Source organism: Histoplasma capsulatum, assembly GCF_000150115.1.
Source record: "Histoplasma capsulatum G186AR genomic scaffold supercont2.17, whole genome shotgun sequence".
NCBI classification, from domain to species: Eukaryota; Fungi; Ascomycota; class Eurotiomycetes; order Onygenales; family Ajellomycetaceae; genus Histoplasma; species Histoplasma capsulatum.
Window position 1 is genome coordinate 115,366 of NW_025544817.1, and position 17,562 is coordinate 132,927.

The window sequence follows — 17,562 nt, forward strand, 5'->3', positions numbered from 1 at the left end:
GTTATGTAAAGTGTTTCCCAATCATGCGAAAGCGAGAGGGATAGTAATAAAGTAGAAAATCTCTTGTTCTAGCAACCTTGCATTTAAAGATACAGTATTTCGTTGGTTGCCTCGCCAAAAAGGTGGGAAGAAGGCCTTACCTTGCTTGGGAAACAAAAGTCATGCCAACTGCTCCGCAATTCGACGTAAGGATGAACGAGAAAAAACTGTGTATCTAGACTTAATTGTACTGACGATTTACCGTCGGTTTCCCTTCCATGAACATCATATTACCTTTCTCGCAGGAAAGATATGCCAGAAGAGAATAGTTTCAATAAATCTCTAGAATCAACATCAATCTTCCATATAAAAGAACGGCCTATCACGCCCGTGATATCTTTGTGCAGGAACTTTCATCGGAACAGGGACCGTCGGCTCGAACACACTAGCGACCCTTGACCCGTCGTCAGAGCCGGCGCTGGTGTTCCCACCTCCGGACTCGGCGACTGAAGTAGTTATACCTCTAGTTGACGGGATGTACGGTGACTTTTCTTCATCATTGTGGCGAATGGGAATCACAACGCCGCATTCCCAATTTCGGCAGTTTAATTTTGGTTTCGTGGTTGCGCGGTCAAGGACAAGTCGGCCCCTTGATCAACGGGAGAAAAGGCAATTTGGTTAGTACAACAGAGGAGAGAGAGAGTTCCAAATAACTTTTGGCAAGTTGAAGATTGATGCACTCATAGTGGCTAGGGTAGATTAATGTGAGAGGAAAAATGAGAGTTTTGGGGTGTACCTACCATGCACTTTCTGAGAGATTAGCACTCCCAACATACGTCCAACCAGAATAGCGGATGGAGTTGTTCTTCACGCTGGTGATGGGTTTATCAGGACGGACGAAAAGCATCTATACATAAGAAGTCATAAATATGTTAGACAAGTACATATTACTTGCCGTTTTGAAAATATACAATTTTTTTTCTTTGGTAAGCACCTATGCATACCTTGTTGTGCATTAACAAGCCCTCTCTTCGGCTGATATTATCCCTCATAATATCTTTCGGGAACGTCGCTGAATTGTACCACTTTGATTGAAAACATATCGTCCCAGCATTCTCTATGCCACCTTTGGAATTACGAACAGTGTTGAGCGATGGGAAATAGACACGGAATTTGTCCTTCCACTTTGCGCCATCGCTTTTATTTGTTACAACTCCCCATTTTTCGGAGGGGAAAGTTCTTGAAGTGCGAAGAGTTAATTCTTTTAAGCCATTGTCTCCTGTATGTAGTATTAGTGAGGTTAAACAAATATTGATAAACGCAGTTTTGTCGCGAGTTTACCTTGTGCTGCGAGGTATATAGATCGCAGAAATTGCTCATTCAGTGAGCCCACTGAGGAAGTCTGAAAGACCTGTAAGAATCGTACAGCAAAATTGGAGATGAAAGAAACATGTGTTAGCTTACAATGTAGTCGAGGTTTATATCCTGAGATGTTTGAAGATTCAGGGAGGTTATAGCCCTTCCAAGTCCGCACAAGCCCGTTTTTTCCCATTTCGGGTCCGTGTGAGATCCGCCACTGAAGAGAGCAGTTAATCAACTTAATTAAACTATTTTCAAGACAGCCAAGATACATACATTGTATGGATAAATGCGATATCCTTCGTGGCGCTGAAATCGAACCGAAGCATCTTTTTTATAATTTGCTCATTTACGGTAGAAGCCTGGAGGAAGTAAACTAATTCATCGAGGAATGGTGTCTGAGGATCGTTGCCCGAATCCGGCGATTTCCGAGGCAGATCGATAAGAAAGACAATCTGACATATAGGAACCGTATAATTGTTAGAAGAAAGACAAATAAAGTATTTCTAGGGTCTTACATTTTCCATAACACCTCCCTGTTCTCCCCAGTCGAATGGGACGAGGTTTGCACTTGGCACAACAATTCGAAGGTAATCCGGATGAAAAAGTAACATAAGTTTCGAATGCATGCAATTCACTTGCGGTTCCATCGGAGGAAAACACAGTCTGACGGACCCCATTGATTTCGTGTCATTTTCCAGTTCCCGTTTCTGTTGAATATGTCAGTTGCGCATAAACATGCCGTTGGCTTCGGATGCCAAGGAAAGGAGGGATGAACCGAGTCTGCACATCGATATATGCCATACCTTGTCTTCTTCCTTCTCTCCCATAATGAGAAGGAACCTCGTTGTTTTGATATCAAATTTGGAAAACATCCAATCCACATTCCACATATAAGAACTTAGGACGGCAAGTTCAAGATCGGATTTCTGGACCACTTCCTCGAATTTAATATCGTCACCTGTCCTATCATAGCCAAACGCCCAGGTCTTCTTGACCGCACCTTTCGGGAACTGTAAGGGAGCCGATGGCAATGGCATGGGATGTGACGAAGTCCCAATGTTTATCGTCTCATTACCACTTACTCGCGGAGCGTTTGCACGTAGATGAGGGCCAGGAACCGCTGCACTAGCAGGGACATCTTCGCACTTCATCATGATTGAAGCATGTTTCAAGGCAGGTGACCCGGGAGTACTCGACGCTTTTCTCTTCCTGTTGAGTCGCGCCAATCTTTCCTCCTCCATCTTCTTGCGATCTATTCCCAAAATACCCGCCAATGGGTTTGAGCTTGTCGAAATAGGAGCATCCTCTTTGGATGCCCTTCCACACCCTTCAGCCAGGCCGGAAGGTTGGTCCCCCTCTGCATCAGCATTTCCCGAAGAACCATGACTCATTAACGATAACTTAATCGCTTCTTCAAGTTCCGCATCCGACTCGTCAACCCCCTCCTTGGGGGCCGTAGTAGCGACTATCGCTGGTCTTTGAGGGTCTGACTGCGACGAGTCGGAATCAACAGTCAGATCAACAAAATTGGACTCGCCATAAACTGTCTCTGCGGATGCCGTTGTAGGCGGCGGTAGTGGCCGTGCTTTTACATCAGATAACGATGCACGGATGGCAGCTCTCATATGTTCGTCCTCATCATGACCATAGAAATCATGAATATCCATCATGTAATGCCTTTGACATTTACCTCCAAGCAGTGGCGCTAGTTTTGTTACTATTCTTGTCGTTGGTGTCCTGAATGAGCGTTTGAATAAGAGATCTGGTAATGCGTCTAAAGAGAATGGCGGCAAATGGCGCCGCATGAAGCGTTGTGCGTATGTCTATAGCTTGGGAAGGGGTATAAATAAGAGGGTTCTCAGGAAAATGACAAAACAAAAGGGAATCAGGGCAACATAATTCTCTCTAAGCTTGGTATTTTTTGTTTAAATCATCACCAACACTCCAAATTACTCCCCATACTCATCTCTGCCCTTTATCTCCAAAATGTTCCTTCAACAGATAGCTAAAGGTTGCCTAGGTAAGGTTAAACTCGATATCACGTGTTTGAGGCTGGTGCAATGACATCATCGCCCTGACTCGGACCATTGCTTGTCCTTCTAAGGTTTCCTCTCTGAAGTATGAACAGAATCAACCACAGTGAAATGTTTACTTATTATATACTGATCAGAATTTTACCAATCGCGATTTGAGAACTTAGAGATATCAATCCCAGAAACAAATCCACGGTGAAGCAATCGCATCGCCATGCCCCATAGAGCTAAGTAACTACGTGCGGAAATAAGATGCAATAGTATTCAAAACGCAATCCACTGACAGGTAGAAGGTTCTTATAACTGGAGCCGGAGCAGCTGGAATGGTACGCCAGTAGCCCAAAAGGAAGATAGCAATCAAGCAACCAACCAGGAAAAGCCCATTCCTTCTCCCACCCCCCTCCGCGTCCCCGTCCCCCCCCCCCCTCTGCCCCAAACCCATTAGCCAGTAATAATAAAACAGTAATCAAAACATTTCAATCACACAAAAGCCCACTTTAGTCATGCGCAGCAACTGCAGCTGAACACCCAAACAAATTCGATGTCATCATCTTAGAACGCGCCAGCTCGCCGGGGGAGTTGTGATATCGTAAGTTACTGTTAGATCGACGCTTGTATGGCGCGGATTGACTGAACAATGGTGTGCCAGGTGGAGCTGAAGCTCCAATGTGGTGGAATTCAAGTCTCTGCGGGATTATGGCTTTGAGCCAAAAGAGATGAAATTGCAGATATCGTTTGGGAAGGGCAAGGAAGATTTTTGGACGAATGTGTTTCCAACGGCAATGATTGTGCAACATGCAAAAGAGGTTAAAAGGTTTGGGAAAGCGCTTGAGGTCATTTGAAGGGTGGAATAGCATTTTGGATATTGCCCGTTAAAATTTTTTTCTTGGATTGTTCCGGTTTAGCAAGGAGTTCCGAAACAAGATGGTTATTCCTCTTGCAGCTATCATGCTTGGAACGGGGAATCAGATGGAAGAGGTTCCATGTGGTCTGCTCCAGAAACTTCCTCATGAACCTGAAATGAAATTATGGGATTACGACCCAATATCATTGTACCAAATCTTCCAAGCATGTTTACTTTCCCCAACATGCAGCTCTTCTACCGCGACTGGGCAATCGGCCTATGCTCCAAGGGGGTCGCGATCCGCTTGAATATCGAGGTCACTAAGATCGTACGCAGAGATCGTCGTGGCGTCGCTGTTGTGGCGATGTTGGCTAACAAACGATACTGGAAATGGTAGTCCAGTACATGGTCACAACAGCGTCACAGAGGCATTCGACAGAAAGATTTTTCCGTCCCAGCAGCCGAAGCATGCAGGTTGTGGGCAAAATTAGCGACCCTGAAAGAAGAGGCGGTTCTATGTGGTTTAGGACCCGATCTTACCCTAAAAAGAAAAAAAGAAAAAAAGAAACAAGATAGAGCCGGCATTTGATTGTTCGAATTTCCAGTATCAGTTCCAGCCAGGCATCAAATCGGGACAACCCGCACTGCCTTTTGATCGTCACATTTTCCAAAGCCATTTCTTGGTTGCTAAATTGGAGCATATGTGGACAGCAAATAAGATCGATGAGAAGCACTACCATCGAGCGGAGGTGGCAGCATCAGTTATCTCACCGTTGGCAGCATTATGTTAGAGTCACCCCGGCGTTTCGATTTATCAACGGGCACAAAAATACATATTTTGCAGGGTCATGGACATTTGTGGTGACATCATATCTAACTCGGAGCAAATGCATGAAGTGTAGCTAGCTCATCGTTCGCTGGCAGAATCGACGCAGGACATTCACGAAGTCGAATGTATTTCTGGCATTGCTGCAGCGTATCGACTGGGTGCAAAATATGAAAATTTTGACGACCCTGCTGCGGCTAATTTTACAAAGTATTTGAAAAACGCTCACGGTATTAATTTCCAAGGATTTCGTGTTCCTTAGAACTTCCGTTTTGTTCATGTGTGACCAAAGTTTGTCCATCTCAGATTATAGTGAGTAACCTGTCATGCATAATTATCAAGTGTATCCCTGGGTCAAACGGATTCATCTTATCGTCGTCTGTATGCGACGGCCGTGATCATTGATAATAAATTATCCCTGCATTGGCACATCATGCTATATCGGATTGTCCTCACTCTCACTCTTCGAATTGTCATTAGTTCCAGCTGCCTCATCATGTGTATGGGCGTGATGCTCATGATGTGGATCACCATCAGCGAGCGGGAAATTCAAATGCTTCCACTCCTCGATTTCCTCAGTGATGCATTTCAGCCTATCTCTAATACTCTCTACGGCATAGGTGCCTAGAAGGAGTCGCAATGGCGGGAACGAGCAATGTGCCAGCTGCCAAACTAACTCGGCTGCCTTCACCGCGCTTGTAGGCTGCTGATCACCCATCCACTGGATGATACGTCGAGCATGGGCAGCTGGAGCAGTCGCTGAGCTATACGGCTCACTTGCAGGCTTGATGAAGAAATGCCCGAACAGTGGGAGTCGGGAGGAATGCGACAAGTCCGGAGCAGCGGTACCCGGAGGGGCTCCAGGGGGATCAAAATCGTCCCGACGTATGTGTCCCGGTTGCACCAGGGTGCATTTAATGTTAAACGCGTCAATCTCGTAGAGCATACTCTCAATAAGGCCCTCCACAGCATATTTGGTCGCACAGTATGGTCCCAGTCCCGGAACACCAAGCGATCCGGACGTAGAGCTGAATATCAAATACCTCCCCGCGCGCCGCTCACGGAAATACTGGAGAGAGTGTTGCAGGATATTCAACGTGCCAATGAAATTGGTCTCGAACTGGTTTCGGATATCGTATTCATCCTGATCCTCGCAGGCACCCACGATGCCATAGCCTGAGCAGTTGACAATGCAATCGATGCGGCCAAAGTGCTCGATGGTTTTGTCAATCACGGCGCGGACAGTTTCGCTGACCCGCACGTCACAGAGAAGGCCGATGCAGTTTTTATTTTCTGAGTGGAGGGCTTCCATGCTTGATGGGGAGCTCTCGAAGGTGCGTCCGACGATCCCAACGAGGTCACCGTGAGCCAGGGTGCATTTGACAAGCGAGCGGCCAATATGGCCGGTAGCACCAAATATCTACGGGGAAAACGCAGGTGATTAGTTCAACAGCGCACTGTAGAAGAACCATGGAAACCATATCAAGTCGAGGCAAACTTACCAGCCATGCTAATTGCTTTGGAGGATTTTGGGGTCCTGGCGGGTCTGTTGTTGCGGGCAAACGAAGGCGAACATCTTGCACTGCGGCAGCGGATGGCGAATGAGACTTGGCTGAGCGAAGCTGTTCGTGAGGTCGTCGGTCCATCACGGGGATCTGTGGGGACGAACAAAGGATATCATTACACAGCCAAAGCCAGATGCCAAAGCTAGATGCCAAACCATGGCACTGTTCACTGCTAAATAGTTAGCAGATATGAAGCTCCGTAGACCTGTGTCGTTAGGAGGCACAGGGAAGCTCCGACGCCGAGGTTTGGAAGCCGAGCTGAATATTCACATGTGAATTAGTTAACTGGTTAAGTTAGTTGACGATTCACAGCCTACAGAGTACTTTAAAGATTGCGATAAACGTTCTAGGATGATTACTACGAGTAAGCTACATCAAAACAAAACAAAACAAATAAATAAATAAATAAAATCAAATGAAGCGAAAGAAAAAAATACACTGATGGTATTGACCACCTGACATTATTAACGCCCTCGTTTCAAAACAACAAACCGTTATCTCATAGAAATCAACGACCAATCTCCCTACGAAGCCTGCCTGCTACTGTGGTCGGCGGAGGCTCCGGCCAGTTGCCAACAGCATCATCCACCTCCTCCAGGAAGGTAGCGCTATTATGGATGCAAGTCGCTCCCAGAACAACACGGACACCAGGTGAACTGGCATTGACCTGCGCCACCATCTTCGCTTCTTCGTACGTTGCTCCCCCGACCATGAACACGATTATATCCTGAGGCTTGTCGCGGGTGTGTCCACCGCCTTCGAGGAAGGGGTATTGGAGTTCCTTCAACCGACCCTTGATGAGATTTTGGAGAGTTGACTCCAATCGCGGAGAGTGCTGTGTGTATACATTCTCGACACCCTTAAGAGGCCTAAACCGGTCGCGAGCACCAGATAGGAACGATGCTGATTCAAATAGATCTGAGAAACCACCTGCAACCGGGGGTGCCTGGAGTGAGTGATGGTACGCCAAGAGCTTTGGGATAATATTAATTCGATTCGGCGAGACATCTCCGGCCGCTGTTAATAGGTCGATCAAAACTGGCAATGCATTCGAAGGCTGCTTTTCATAACGGATAGCATATAATGCAACCAGGCGGATTTTATTATCCGCAGTGACCGATGGAGATTGAATTAAGCGTTGAAGTGCCTTGGATAGGACAGGAGTTAGTTTACTACAGCTCATGTACTTAGATCGTTCGTATAGGGGTAGATAGTACCAACCTTAAGATCATTCGTGTGATTATCGTTACAGGCTAAGCTTTGTTCGAGTTCGCTCACATCCAACAAGCTATTCTCTCCGACTTTTCTGCTCAACTCGCTAACCAGGGTCACATGCTTGCTGACATTGCCCGAAAGTTTTCGGAATTCGGGGTAGTCTTCCACAAATCGTTTCATATCCGCAATGGACTCAATGCTCATGTTGCTCTTTGTTCGGGACTGGTACTGTTCGACATACTCCTTTATGTTCCCGCCCAAGTCGCCGAAGTTTTGGTACATATTTTTCTTGAAAAACGGATCCTGGTCTTGGGATATCACGATTTCCTTAAGTTCTGGTCTGATATCTGGGACATTGCTCAAATCAACCCTTCCATTTTCAATGCCAAGTAATTCATGGACCATTGCTTGATAGGTCCACTGGTTTAACAGTGGCGTGATAGGGTCGTCTCGACGGTCGAGTATCAGTAGAATCGGAGGCGTATCTGTTCTTTGGAAATTGAACAGTTGCTCTTCCTGTGTGAGCTGGTATCGGACTTCGGTGGCAAGTTTCTTAGCTATAAGGCTATTCTTCTCGTACCGGATCAAGGGGTTCTTCTTCAGGGACAACAAAAGCGCGATGACCCCTTCCGTCGCTCGCTGGAGAGCATCTGAGTTCCAAATATCTGGGCTCTGGCTCCATATCCTTTGTTTCGGGTACCCTATACCCAAGGAGCAAAGGTCAGGGTTGATCACAGAAAAATCTGCAAAATACTCCTGCACGGCCTTGACAACTTCATGACCATCCGCTTCCGCTAACCTCTCCAGCGACGATTTGCGGACAATGTTGCTGAAGTAGATGTAGTACTCGCCGTACTTTGGTTCCCGTAATTCATCAATAATAAGCTGTACGGAGTCAGCCGAAGGACGGACGAAGCACAGGCATCGCAGATGTCGCATTTTCTCGCGGGTCTGGTTGTCGAGGCGGTCGATCAGGTAGACTTCATGGTTCAGCAGAGCAGACTGGGTCATGGCAGTAGAGATGATGGGTACCTAAGAATGTTGTTAGCCTGCCAGCCATTGTGGTTAGAACGTCGCGTCTCCCACGGTCTCACTATCAAGCAATAATATCTTCATCTTAGCTGTGGAGGATCCAGTCGAGGCCGAGTCTCCCACGGAGACCATCTTCGAGATGTAACCGGACACAGCTGCGACGACGTCCATTGCGACAGGTTAGGTATCGGGAAGGCCGAAGGGGTAAATATGTGTAAAGGTTTAATGGCTAAAGGTGACTTCCGATAGGCGTTGAGCGTTGATGTCACTTCATCCTGTTAGTCATGCATGATTAAGCAATTAATCACGTGAAATCGCTGCAAAAGTTGGAGGTTCATTCCCTCTATACCACCATGGTGCTGGGGTTGATCGAGCTCTTTTGTCCCAGTGGCCTCACGGAAGGCATGTGGAATTAACCGCCGACTTCTATCACAAACCTTCATTTGGACGGGTGCATTATATGTTGGAAAATCGCCATTCTTATTGTAGTTCATACTAGGACTCTCGTTGCAGCTAGTAGTTATACGAAGTCGCGCATACTAGAAGATTTGATGAAGCAGAGTTTGTCGGACGCAGCCCAACAGAAGCATTTGCTCATTCCTTGTCTGGCACCTAACCAAATTCGAAAAGAATAACTAAATCACCATACTATGCATTTCAAGATCCCGCAACACGCACCGCTAACGTATTCAAGCATCTAACAGCTTGATTGTCTGTAACTAACGATATCGACCTTTCCCCAAGCAAAATGAATGGAAACCGCACCGATGCAGGCTCAGCTAGGGCAAAAGATCTCTTGCTATTTCCCAGCATCATCCTTCAAGGCCACAATCCGGTTCAAAATCACCTTGTCCTCGGTACTATCACTATCAAGCGCAAAATAAGCCACCCGCATCCCTTGAAACCGAACCGTTTCTGGACGAATGATTGATCCATCGGCGCCGACATTCCCTGCGCCACTAATGTCATATTCTTCCCTCTCGGGGTTTTCCGGGTTCGATCGCTTTTCGCCCTCCTTCGCAGGCCAAGGCGCGCGGCGTTTAATTTCGGGGAACCCGATATCGACCATGGCATTGCGGTAGATATCCATGGAATTAGGGTTAATGTCCGCCAGGAATCCGTCTGGATGGCTCTTGGGGTCTTCGGAGTTGAAAAGCCGATTGATAATGCGGACTTCGGCTTTTATGGGACTAGAATGTTCGGGGGACAGAGCGACCCAGTGGATGAATCTTCAGATATTATTAGAATTAGATCTCGTGGCTTTTTTTCTTCTTCTTTACATATTTGTTTTGGGAGACTAGCTGCGCAGAAAATTACGGAATGGATTGGGAGCTTACGTTTTCGGTTTCTTAGGTGCGGATCCCTCTACTGGCTTTTCATATTTTGCATGAACACAGGTTACGAGACCCGTTTCTGGATCCGTTTCAAAGGTTGTGGCCGTAATTGGATAGGGAACTTTCATGAGGCCCACGGTTTTCCCAGGCGCAAGTCGGAAGTAGTCTGCCGAATCAACTTCTCTGAAATCGCTTTGCTCGATATAAACGGTCCTTGTAAACGGGACCTTGTGGACCTAATAAAATAGCGGGTTAGTTGCTGGTTGGTGTAGGTGTCAAGACCGCTGTCAGAGCATGTAAACGATCTTGCGCGAGCCCTGCTTAGTTTTTCAAAAATGCTGCAGGAATAGGAACGGTTTCAACATACTCCGAATGCGGGGTCTTTCGAATAAGGAAGCTCCACCATTTCAAGGTAATCTTCAGGAAGATCATCGATGATAACCTTTAGGGGATCGACAACGACCATCAATCGCGGAACTGTCGTCTCTAGATACCTTCTCACTGATTGCTCAAAGCGGTGTACTTGGATATTTGTCTTGGCTTTGGTCACTCCAAGTTCGTTCACGAACGAAAGGATAGCTCCGGGAGGCACCCCTCGTCTTCGTAGACCGACAAGTGTATACAGGCGAGGATCGTCATATCCTCCGACATGATTGCCACCGATAAGTTTCAGAATATCACGTTTTGACAGAATGGTTCCAGTAACATTGAGACGGCCGTATCTAGAAATACCGTTAGAAGAATTCAAAATGTCAGAAAAACGATATGGAACTGACTCTCTTTGCATCGGTTTATATACTTCCAATTTGTCGCAAAGCCACTCGTAAGACACCCGCGACAACTCGAATTCGGTGGTGCAAAGGGAGTGTGTGACGCCCTCAAAGCTATCGCAGAGACAGTGGGTAAAATCGTACGTAGGGTATATTCTCCATTTATCCCCAGTTCGGAAATGATGTCTATCCTTGTCATCGATGACACGATACGCAAAGAGATCCCACATTTGGGGATTACCATCTTCTATGTCCTGCTTCATGCGTAATGCGGCTTCTCCTGCTGCATATTTGCCATCGCGCATTGCTCTGAATTCCGCAAGTGATTCCTCAATGGGACGCGTACGATGTGCGCACGCAAATCGACGTTTGCCTTCCCCTCCTCCTCCACCTCGCTGAGCTTGGATTTCGGCCCCTTTTTCTCTCCATTAATATGAATTCACATCGAAGGAAAGGATAATTAGGTCGAAGAGAAAAATGCTTACTGTTGCAGTGGCAAACATATGCGCCATCTCGTCTAATTAAGTCTTCCGCCAGCTCATAAAGGCGATCAAAATTGTCACTGGAATAGGTGACCTTGACCGGTGAAAACCCCAACCACCGTACGATGTCTTCAATCGCAATGAAAAATTCCTCCTCCTCACTTTTAGGGTTCGTATCGTCGAATCGAAGATAGCAATCCCCCCCATAGAATCGCGCGAAACCAAAATTTATCGCAATGGCTTTGGAGTGGCCGATGTGAAGGTGGCCATTTGGTTCGGGTGGGAAACGGGTCACAACCTTCTGAACATGCGCAGAACCGATTGGTCTCTCATTGTAAACGTCGGCAAGGAAGCCAGTCTTGAACATCGAGTCTGGGTCTTCATTGAAGGCCATGGAGACAGGTTTACTTGTCTTTGGCGGGGTAGCGCCTTTGGGCTGTTTGGGAGGCTTGGGGCTTTTTTCTTTGCGCGGCCTTTGGGTATTCATCGGCACTTTTGTGCGATCAGGAAGATCGACTGTAGTGTCCATGATCTCTAGGTTTTGTTTATCGGTCAAGAAAGCTCCAGTATTGGCAACAGGGTGGTATAACTGGTACTATAGTAGGCCGGTATCAGCAACGCATCACGTTCAATTGTTTTCCAGTCTACCCAAACTAACCAATATGATTCATGAAACATGAAATAAAACGGCCTCAGCACTTGAATCTAATGTAGCATTTATTTTAAACGCAGCGAAAGGAAGTGCTGTAGAGGAGGTGGTTGAAGTGGGGTGTAAGTGTGAGGAAGTCGGAGTCATACAAAAAACGGGCGGCAGATATGTTATCGATAAGATGGTGGGGCCCCTAGACTTCCTATTACAGGCTAGTGCACCACACCAGGATATAACCACTACACTAGAAGGGATCAGTCCTTAAGGTAGGAGGAGCCTATTCCTCAAGATATATATACTAGTATGCATGTTTCACAAGAAGCTTAATGAGATGGCGTTCTATCCTTTCACTTGGTGGTCAGCTAAGCAAAGTCATAAAGTCAGAGTGATTTTTGATCGAGTGGGCAGGACGGGAGCACAGCCTTGTGGACTCAAAGCAAATGAGTCACAGTAATTTTTACGGAATGTCGGTTGTCGGATGAGTGCCAGGACGTTTATTTGACCTTTGGACGGTTCGTCTGCACTCCGGAAACGTTTGGGGAGTTTGTCGATTGACGACAGTTGTCGGATTACTAGTCTCACTAGCAATAACCCGTGGGATGTTGAGTTAGAACCAGATCATATCCATGAAATATGTCACACCCAGGTTCGGTTTTCCAAGTTTGAAATCCAAAGGCATTACCTTCTCACCATATCTTTAAGTATCTACTCAATATGGCTCTCACGCCCGCCGCAATTGTAAGGCTTGCAGATCTTGATCACGAGAAGGCTGGCATTTTCACGCGGGTGCTCTCAACCGTTCTACATAGCAGAGCTGCGAAAGATGTCTTTGCCCAGGTTATCGACGGTTTACCCGTAAAATCAACATACGAGTTAACAATGACTCGGCGTTATGAACTCCTGTCACGCACAGAAGCCTCTCAACAGTCTCAAGTGCTCTCTGACCAGTTCTGCAGCTCCTCTGAGATGTTTGATAACCTGGAATTGAATGCAAGAGTCTGTTCACTTTCATCGCCTCTTTTCTGTTGAAGTGTAATAGGCTGATTTCGCCATATAGACTGCTCAGTTATACCAGGCGGCCCCACTCTATTCGCACAGCTTCAACATGCATCTTCTCGAGTTGGTTGCGGTGGCAGTTCATGACATGGCGGCAAACCTATTTGCCTATTTTCATCCTAATGGAGAACCTCGCCGGGAACAGGTCGCCATGGCTGGCGTTCAAAAAGAAGGCATCGTGTCATTGTCGACAATGTGCTATATCCGAAGCGATATGTATCCGAGAGGTGTAAATGACGTTGTTGGGTACTGGGCTGAAACTCATATATTTGGAGGCGTCGTGGTCTTTGATCGGGGTGCCGATGAAGGAGCAAGAAACGTCAGTTCCGCCATATGAATACTTAGTTACTGCAAGCAAGGGAAATTCCACAGATTTACTAACCCTGCGATGAAATTGCCTGTGTCTTGCAGTGCTACACCGCCTATATTCATCCCTCCTACCCAGCGGATATATTTCAACTTATAGATTCCCAGATCGAGCAGTTCTCATCGCTGGCAAATCATCAGACGGATGCGAATCACCTCCTACCATTTATCTGCCGACCCGAGGTCAAAACGCTTAATCCAAGCCATGCGTTTCTAAACCTGAATATTTATCGGGACAGGTATGAGCGCCAGCTATCGCCAGTGGCTCGGGGTCGCCCTTGCGTGAGACGCCTAGAAGATGACCCCGATTTAAGGGGTTTTATTGACAAAGCAGTCAAGATGTTCCAACCCTGAGAATAAACGGACACTCATTTAGGACAGTGAGCTGCTCAAGGCTGAGTATGACACTTTTTATCTCTGATATTTGATGACTTCATGCTCATCAGCACTACCTAGGAGCTTAAATGGATGAAGAATTTTCGACATAGATAGGAAAGCCGAGAAACATCAATGACTACTACAATTTCAGATAACTCAGAGGAGAGTCTTTTATCTTTCATATCTTGTAAATTATATGTATAGAATGTTCGTCTTAATAGTCTGATACTACTTCACACTGTATTTCTGATATTTACTCACGTTTTTAGGTAAGAGGATATATCAAAGCTTTGAAAAGCTGTTATGAATAGTAAGAAGCACAGCTTCAAACATTATTAAATACCAGTACTGAATGAATTTATCAAGCGACGAGTTATCAAACAGAGCAACTCTTAGAAAATGGGAGCAAGATTATATATAATTGATGGAAATTGATAAGTATAGAAAATAAAGGATCTAAGAGCTCGACTAAGAAGGAGTCAAATGGCCAATAGAAGTCCTCCGGAAGAATCAATCATGTGATTGCGGTCGATTCCAAGGTTCCGGAAAAACCAACCTCCGGGATTCTATCCAAGCTCCAAAAAGCTTCGATTAAAAAGTTGAGGGAAACCAATTGAAATCTTTTGTCTCCCCGTCCACTGAATAACTGCCTACGGGCCCGGGAATTACTCCTGGTTCCAAAGCACCGGGTTATTTTGGCTTTATTGTGCATCGATCCCGATTCAGATTCCGCTCTCGAATCAACTGGTTGCGGACGCACCTAGTTCAATTCCCAGGTCGAAACAACCCCTTATGCGTAAATCTCTTATTCTGGCCTCTTCCTTTTGGCTTTTGCTTGTCAAGCGACCATTGGTGTTCCTGTTTTCGTCATCTTGCATTTTTTTGCTTATTTTCTACCATTTCAATCGCGGCCGAGTTCGCATCTCTTTGTGATATCAGTTTTCCATATCAGGATAGTGGACGGACTTAATAAAATAAGTGACTACATCCTCACAGAACGAGCGGAACATGTTTCAATAACAGAATTTACGCATTCACATCTATTCTGAGCCGAGATATTTACTCTCCGCTCTTTCAATATAGCAGTCATCGGCCTGCCAGTGGCACTGCTCGGTTCGGTTATCTGCTAGGCTCACAAGCCAGGACGGCTGGGAAGAACGACCGACGCACCCAGCCAGCGCCCGCCAGGGGTTAAGTTTCCTAGGATATTCGACTATTCAGAAGTCTGCGCCGATGGCAAGCATGAGATTGTTTCCCCTTTCGTGGGCTTCTCGAATCGGCTCACGGCCACCCAATCACTTTCGCAGGACGGGGTCTACCCTTTGTGGTATTGCGGAATCAAAGGGCGTGCATCCACGCGCGATTGACCAATTAATTCGGAGTTATTGTTCATCTCCGCCATGCCCAAGACCCAACTTCCATAAGGGCTCCAAACATGCCCAAGTTCCCCTAGGCTATCCAGGAGAACCCCCAATGTCAAGGTAAGTTAAAGCGAACCAGAAGCATCTTACGGGCCATACCCTTGTTAATGGCCATTGATTGTACATTTCGTACTTGGCCCCTTTGATCCCAATTCATCTAATATAAGCCTTAGAAAATGTTCGACCGTTGTTTCCACAGTGGTGAATTGGGATCGAGTAGCTTCGCTGAGATGGACACTCCTTGGGCGTAGGTTTTTAACTACAGGGCCGCCACTAGGTAAAGGGAACGACGATAATAAAGAGAACACGTAAGAAACCTTCTTGATGTTTTTCAGGATTTCCCTTTGGATTGCTGTGCAGTCCCTTCTTGAGATATTATCCTTGCCGTTTCAGCACGCCTAGCGTTTTGCTGATATGATTGAGCGTATCAATTGTAATCGCTATTTCAATGTTTCGAATACCATGCCTTCCCTATACATTTCACATTATACAATCCTGATTTCTCCTAATCCATTATAGCGGCCCGTCCACGAAAACTGCTCGCCTACTCTCTCGTCTCCCCCTCCCAGTTCACGAAAATATCTATACGATACCCAATATCTTAACCTTTTCCCGACTAGCTGCTGCACCAGTGATTGGATATTGCATCCTACACTCTTACGATATCTTAGCGCTTTCGCTTTTTGCTTACGCCTCTGTCACCGATCTTGTGGACGGCTATATCGCTAGAAAATTCAACCAGCAAACGGTAGTTGGGACTGTCATTGATCCAATGGCAGATAAAACTCTCATGACAATAGGGGTTGTCTGTCTTGCCCTCAAGTCATCCATTCCCGGTATTCTTTCAACATCGCCCTCCTTTCCGGGCAGACTAGAGTTGATCCTACAGAAATAAAAGAAAAGCACTAACATGAAAAAATCACAGTGTGGCTAGCCGGACTCATTCTTGCCCGGGACGTTGGACTGGCTATTTCCGCTATCTATTACAGATGGATCTCGCTCCCTCCGCCCAAGACAATGGCGAGATACTGGGACTTCTCGCTCCCATCGGCTGAGGTGAAGCCGACGGCGATATCAAAAGTGAACACTGCGCTTCAACTGCTTCTCATTGGGTCTGCCATGGCTATGCCAGTCGTGCCAGAGGCAATGTTGGCGGCCTGGAGTTTGCATGAAGGAATGACCGGTTTACAGTAAGTCGTCCCCCAAACCCACCTTATTTCCCTAACCTTCGCCTTTTTTCGGTTTTTGGATTTAACTCCCTTTCCCTTTGCATTTCCTGTGCTGCTATTTTCCTTAACTTTCCTTTTCTTTTTCTTTTTTTTTTTCATGGGAATCATGTTGGAATAGGCGCTATAAATTAGCTGGCAATCAAGAAACAAGCACATACGACCATAGGGAGTGGAAAACAGGGCTTCCCGTCCGCTCAGCCATACTTAAGCCGCTCGCCGGCCGGTTAGTAGTTGGGTGGGTGACCACCAGCGAATCCCGGCTGTTGTATGTTTTTGCTAGTTTTTTTTTTTTTTCAACCCTTCTCTTTCCTCTCCATTTGTTTATTTATTTATTATTGTTTTGTTTATTTGTCGTCTTTCTCTCTTTTTGGGAGACCTTTTACTCTATTCTCTCTTCCCATTGTTCGTTGCGGGCGTGTTTCTTGCTCGCTTACTTAATCAAGCCCAAAAAACTACATCGCCATTTTTCCTCCCTTAAGCTTTGCGATTTTGGTATCAGCGAAACTAATGAATATTTTTCCTTCAAACAGATATATCGTCGCTGGAACAACGGTCTGGTCAGGTGCCAGCTACGTCTACTCCAAGGACGCAGTGAAGATCCTCACAGCGGAGGAGATTCAAAAGAGAGCAGATTTGAAGCGGAAACTTGAGGACTAAGGGATGAAGAAGATTGAGCGGAATTAAATAAATGACCAAGTGAACTTGGCTAGGTATGCGGACATGGGTCCCGTGTTTTCACCTTAGCAGGCAGTGTGCAGTGAACGTGCACGAAAGGGAAAATTTATGGCCCTACTCCATATATATACCTTTCTATGTATAGTAGTTTTGAATTCCATCTATCTAGACATTCAGCAGTAGTATATTTCGGTGCGCTATGACCCTTTTTCAGCAGTCACATCGAGGCCTCACATAATGTGTCAAACTCCTACAAACCAGCTTCGAATGCTCAAGAATCATAATTCACCACCGCGTTTTAGGTTAATTATGGTGGAAATTGAGACCAGATATTCAAAAACAAAAC

The 17,562-nt window shown here is 46.1% G+C and overlaps 7 protein-coding genes across 7 annotated transcripts; 3 read left to right on the top strand and 4 right to left on the bottom strand.

Moving 5' to 3' along the window:
* Positions 1-42: 42 nt before the first annotated feature.
* HCBG_08664 (tyrosyl-DNA phosphodiesterase domain-containing protein) lies at positions 43-3,146 on the bottom strand (the record flags this gene model as incomplete). Its single annotated transcript, XM_045435713.1, has 7 exons — positions 43-628; positions 780-886; positions 984-1,258; positions 1,321-1,381; positions 1,444-1,555; positions 1,615-1,793; positions 2,145-3,146. 7 exons carry the CDS (start codon positions 3,144-3,146, stop codon positions 334-336), a joined length of 2,031 nt encoding a protein of 676 aa, XP_045283505.1.
* Positions 3,147-4,462: 1,316 nt separating this feature from the next.
* HCBG_08665 (uncharacterized protein) lies at positions 4,463-4,709 on the top strand (the record flags this gene model as incomplete). Its single annotated transcript, XM_045435714.1, has 2 exons — positions 4,463-4,584; positions 4,616-4,709. The coding sequence occupies 2 exons, from the start codon at positions 4,463-4,465 to the stop codon at positions 4,707-4,709; spliced, it is 216 nt and encodes a 71-aa protein (XP_045283506.1).
* Positions 4,710-5,019: 310 nt separating this feature from the next.
* HCBG_08666 (short-chain dehydrogenase/reductase) lies at positions 5,020-6,690 on the bottom strand (the record flags this gene model as incomplete). Its single annotated transcript, XM_045435715.1, has 2 exons — positions 5,020-6,464; positions 6,547-6,690. 2 exons carry the CDS (start codon positions 6,688-6,690, stop codon positions 5,481-5,483), a joined length of 1,128 nt encoding a protein of 375 aa, XP_045283507.1.
* Positions 6,691-6,979: 289 nt separating this feature from the next.
* Positions 6,980-9,049, bottom strand: HCBG_08667 (vacuolar sorting-associated protein; the record flags this gene model as incomplete). The annotated part of the gene is made up of 3 exons (XM_045435716.1): positions 6,980-7,756; positions 7,831-8,856; positions 8,911-9,049. 3 exons carry the CDS (start codon positions 9,025-9,027, stop codon positions 7,118-7,120), a joined length of 1,782 nt encoding a protein of 593 aa, XP_045283508.1.
* A 372-nt stretch (positions 9,050-9,421) lies between these two features.
* Positions 9,422-12,186, bottom strand: HCBG_08668 (glutaminyl-tRNA synthetase; the record flags this gene model as incomplete). The annotated part of the gene is made up of 6 exons (XM_045435717.1): positions 9,422-10,085; positions 10,194-10,426; positions 10,558-10,912; positions 10,967-11,375; positions 11,446-12,031; positions 12,101-12,186. The coding sequence occupies 5 exons, from the start codon at positions 11,969-11,971 to the stop codon at positions 9,656-9,658; spliced, it is 1,953 nt and encodes a 650-aa protein (XP_045283509.1).
* Positions 12,187-12,805: 619 nt separating this feature from the next.
* HCBG_08669 (uncharacterized protein) lies at positions 12,806-13,867 on the top strand (the record flags this gene model as incomplete). Its single annotated transcript, XM_045435718.1, has 3 exons — positions 12,806-13,087; positions 13,149-13,466; positions 13,559-13,867. The coding sequence occupies 3 exons, from the start codon at positions 12,806-12,808 to the stop codon at positions 13,865-13,867; spliced, it is 909 nt and encodes a 302-aa protein (XP_045283510.1).
* A 1,152-nt stretch (positions 13,868-15,019) lies between these two features.
* On the top strand, positions 15,020-17,198 carry HCBG_08670 (cardiolipin synthetase; the record flags this gene model as incomplete). Its single annotated transcript, XM_045435719.1, has 5 exons — positions 15,020-15,372; positions 15,486-15,620; positions 15,832-16,148; positions 16,238-16,502; positions 17,072-17,198. 5 exons carry the CDS (start codon positions 15,125-15,127, stop codon positions 17,196-17,198), a joined length of 1,092 nt encoding a protein of 363 aa, XP_045283511.1.
* Between the last annotated feature and the right edge of the window lie 364 nt (positions 17,199-17,562).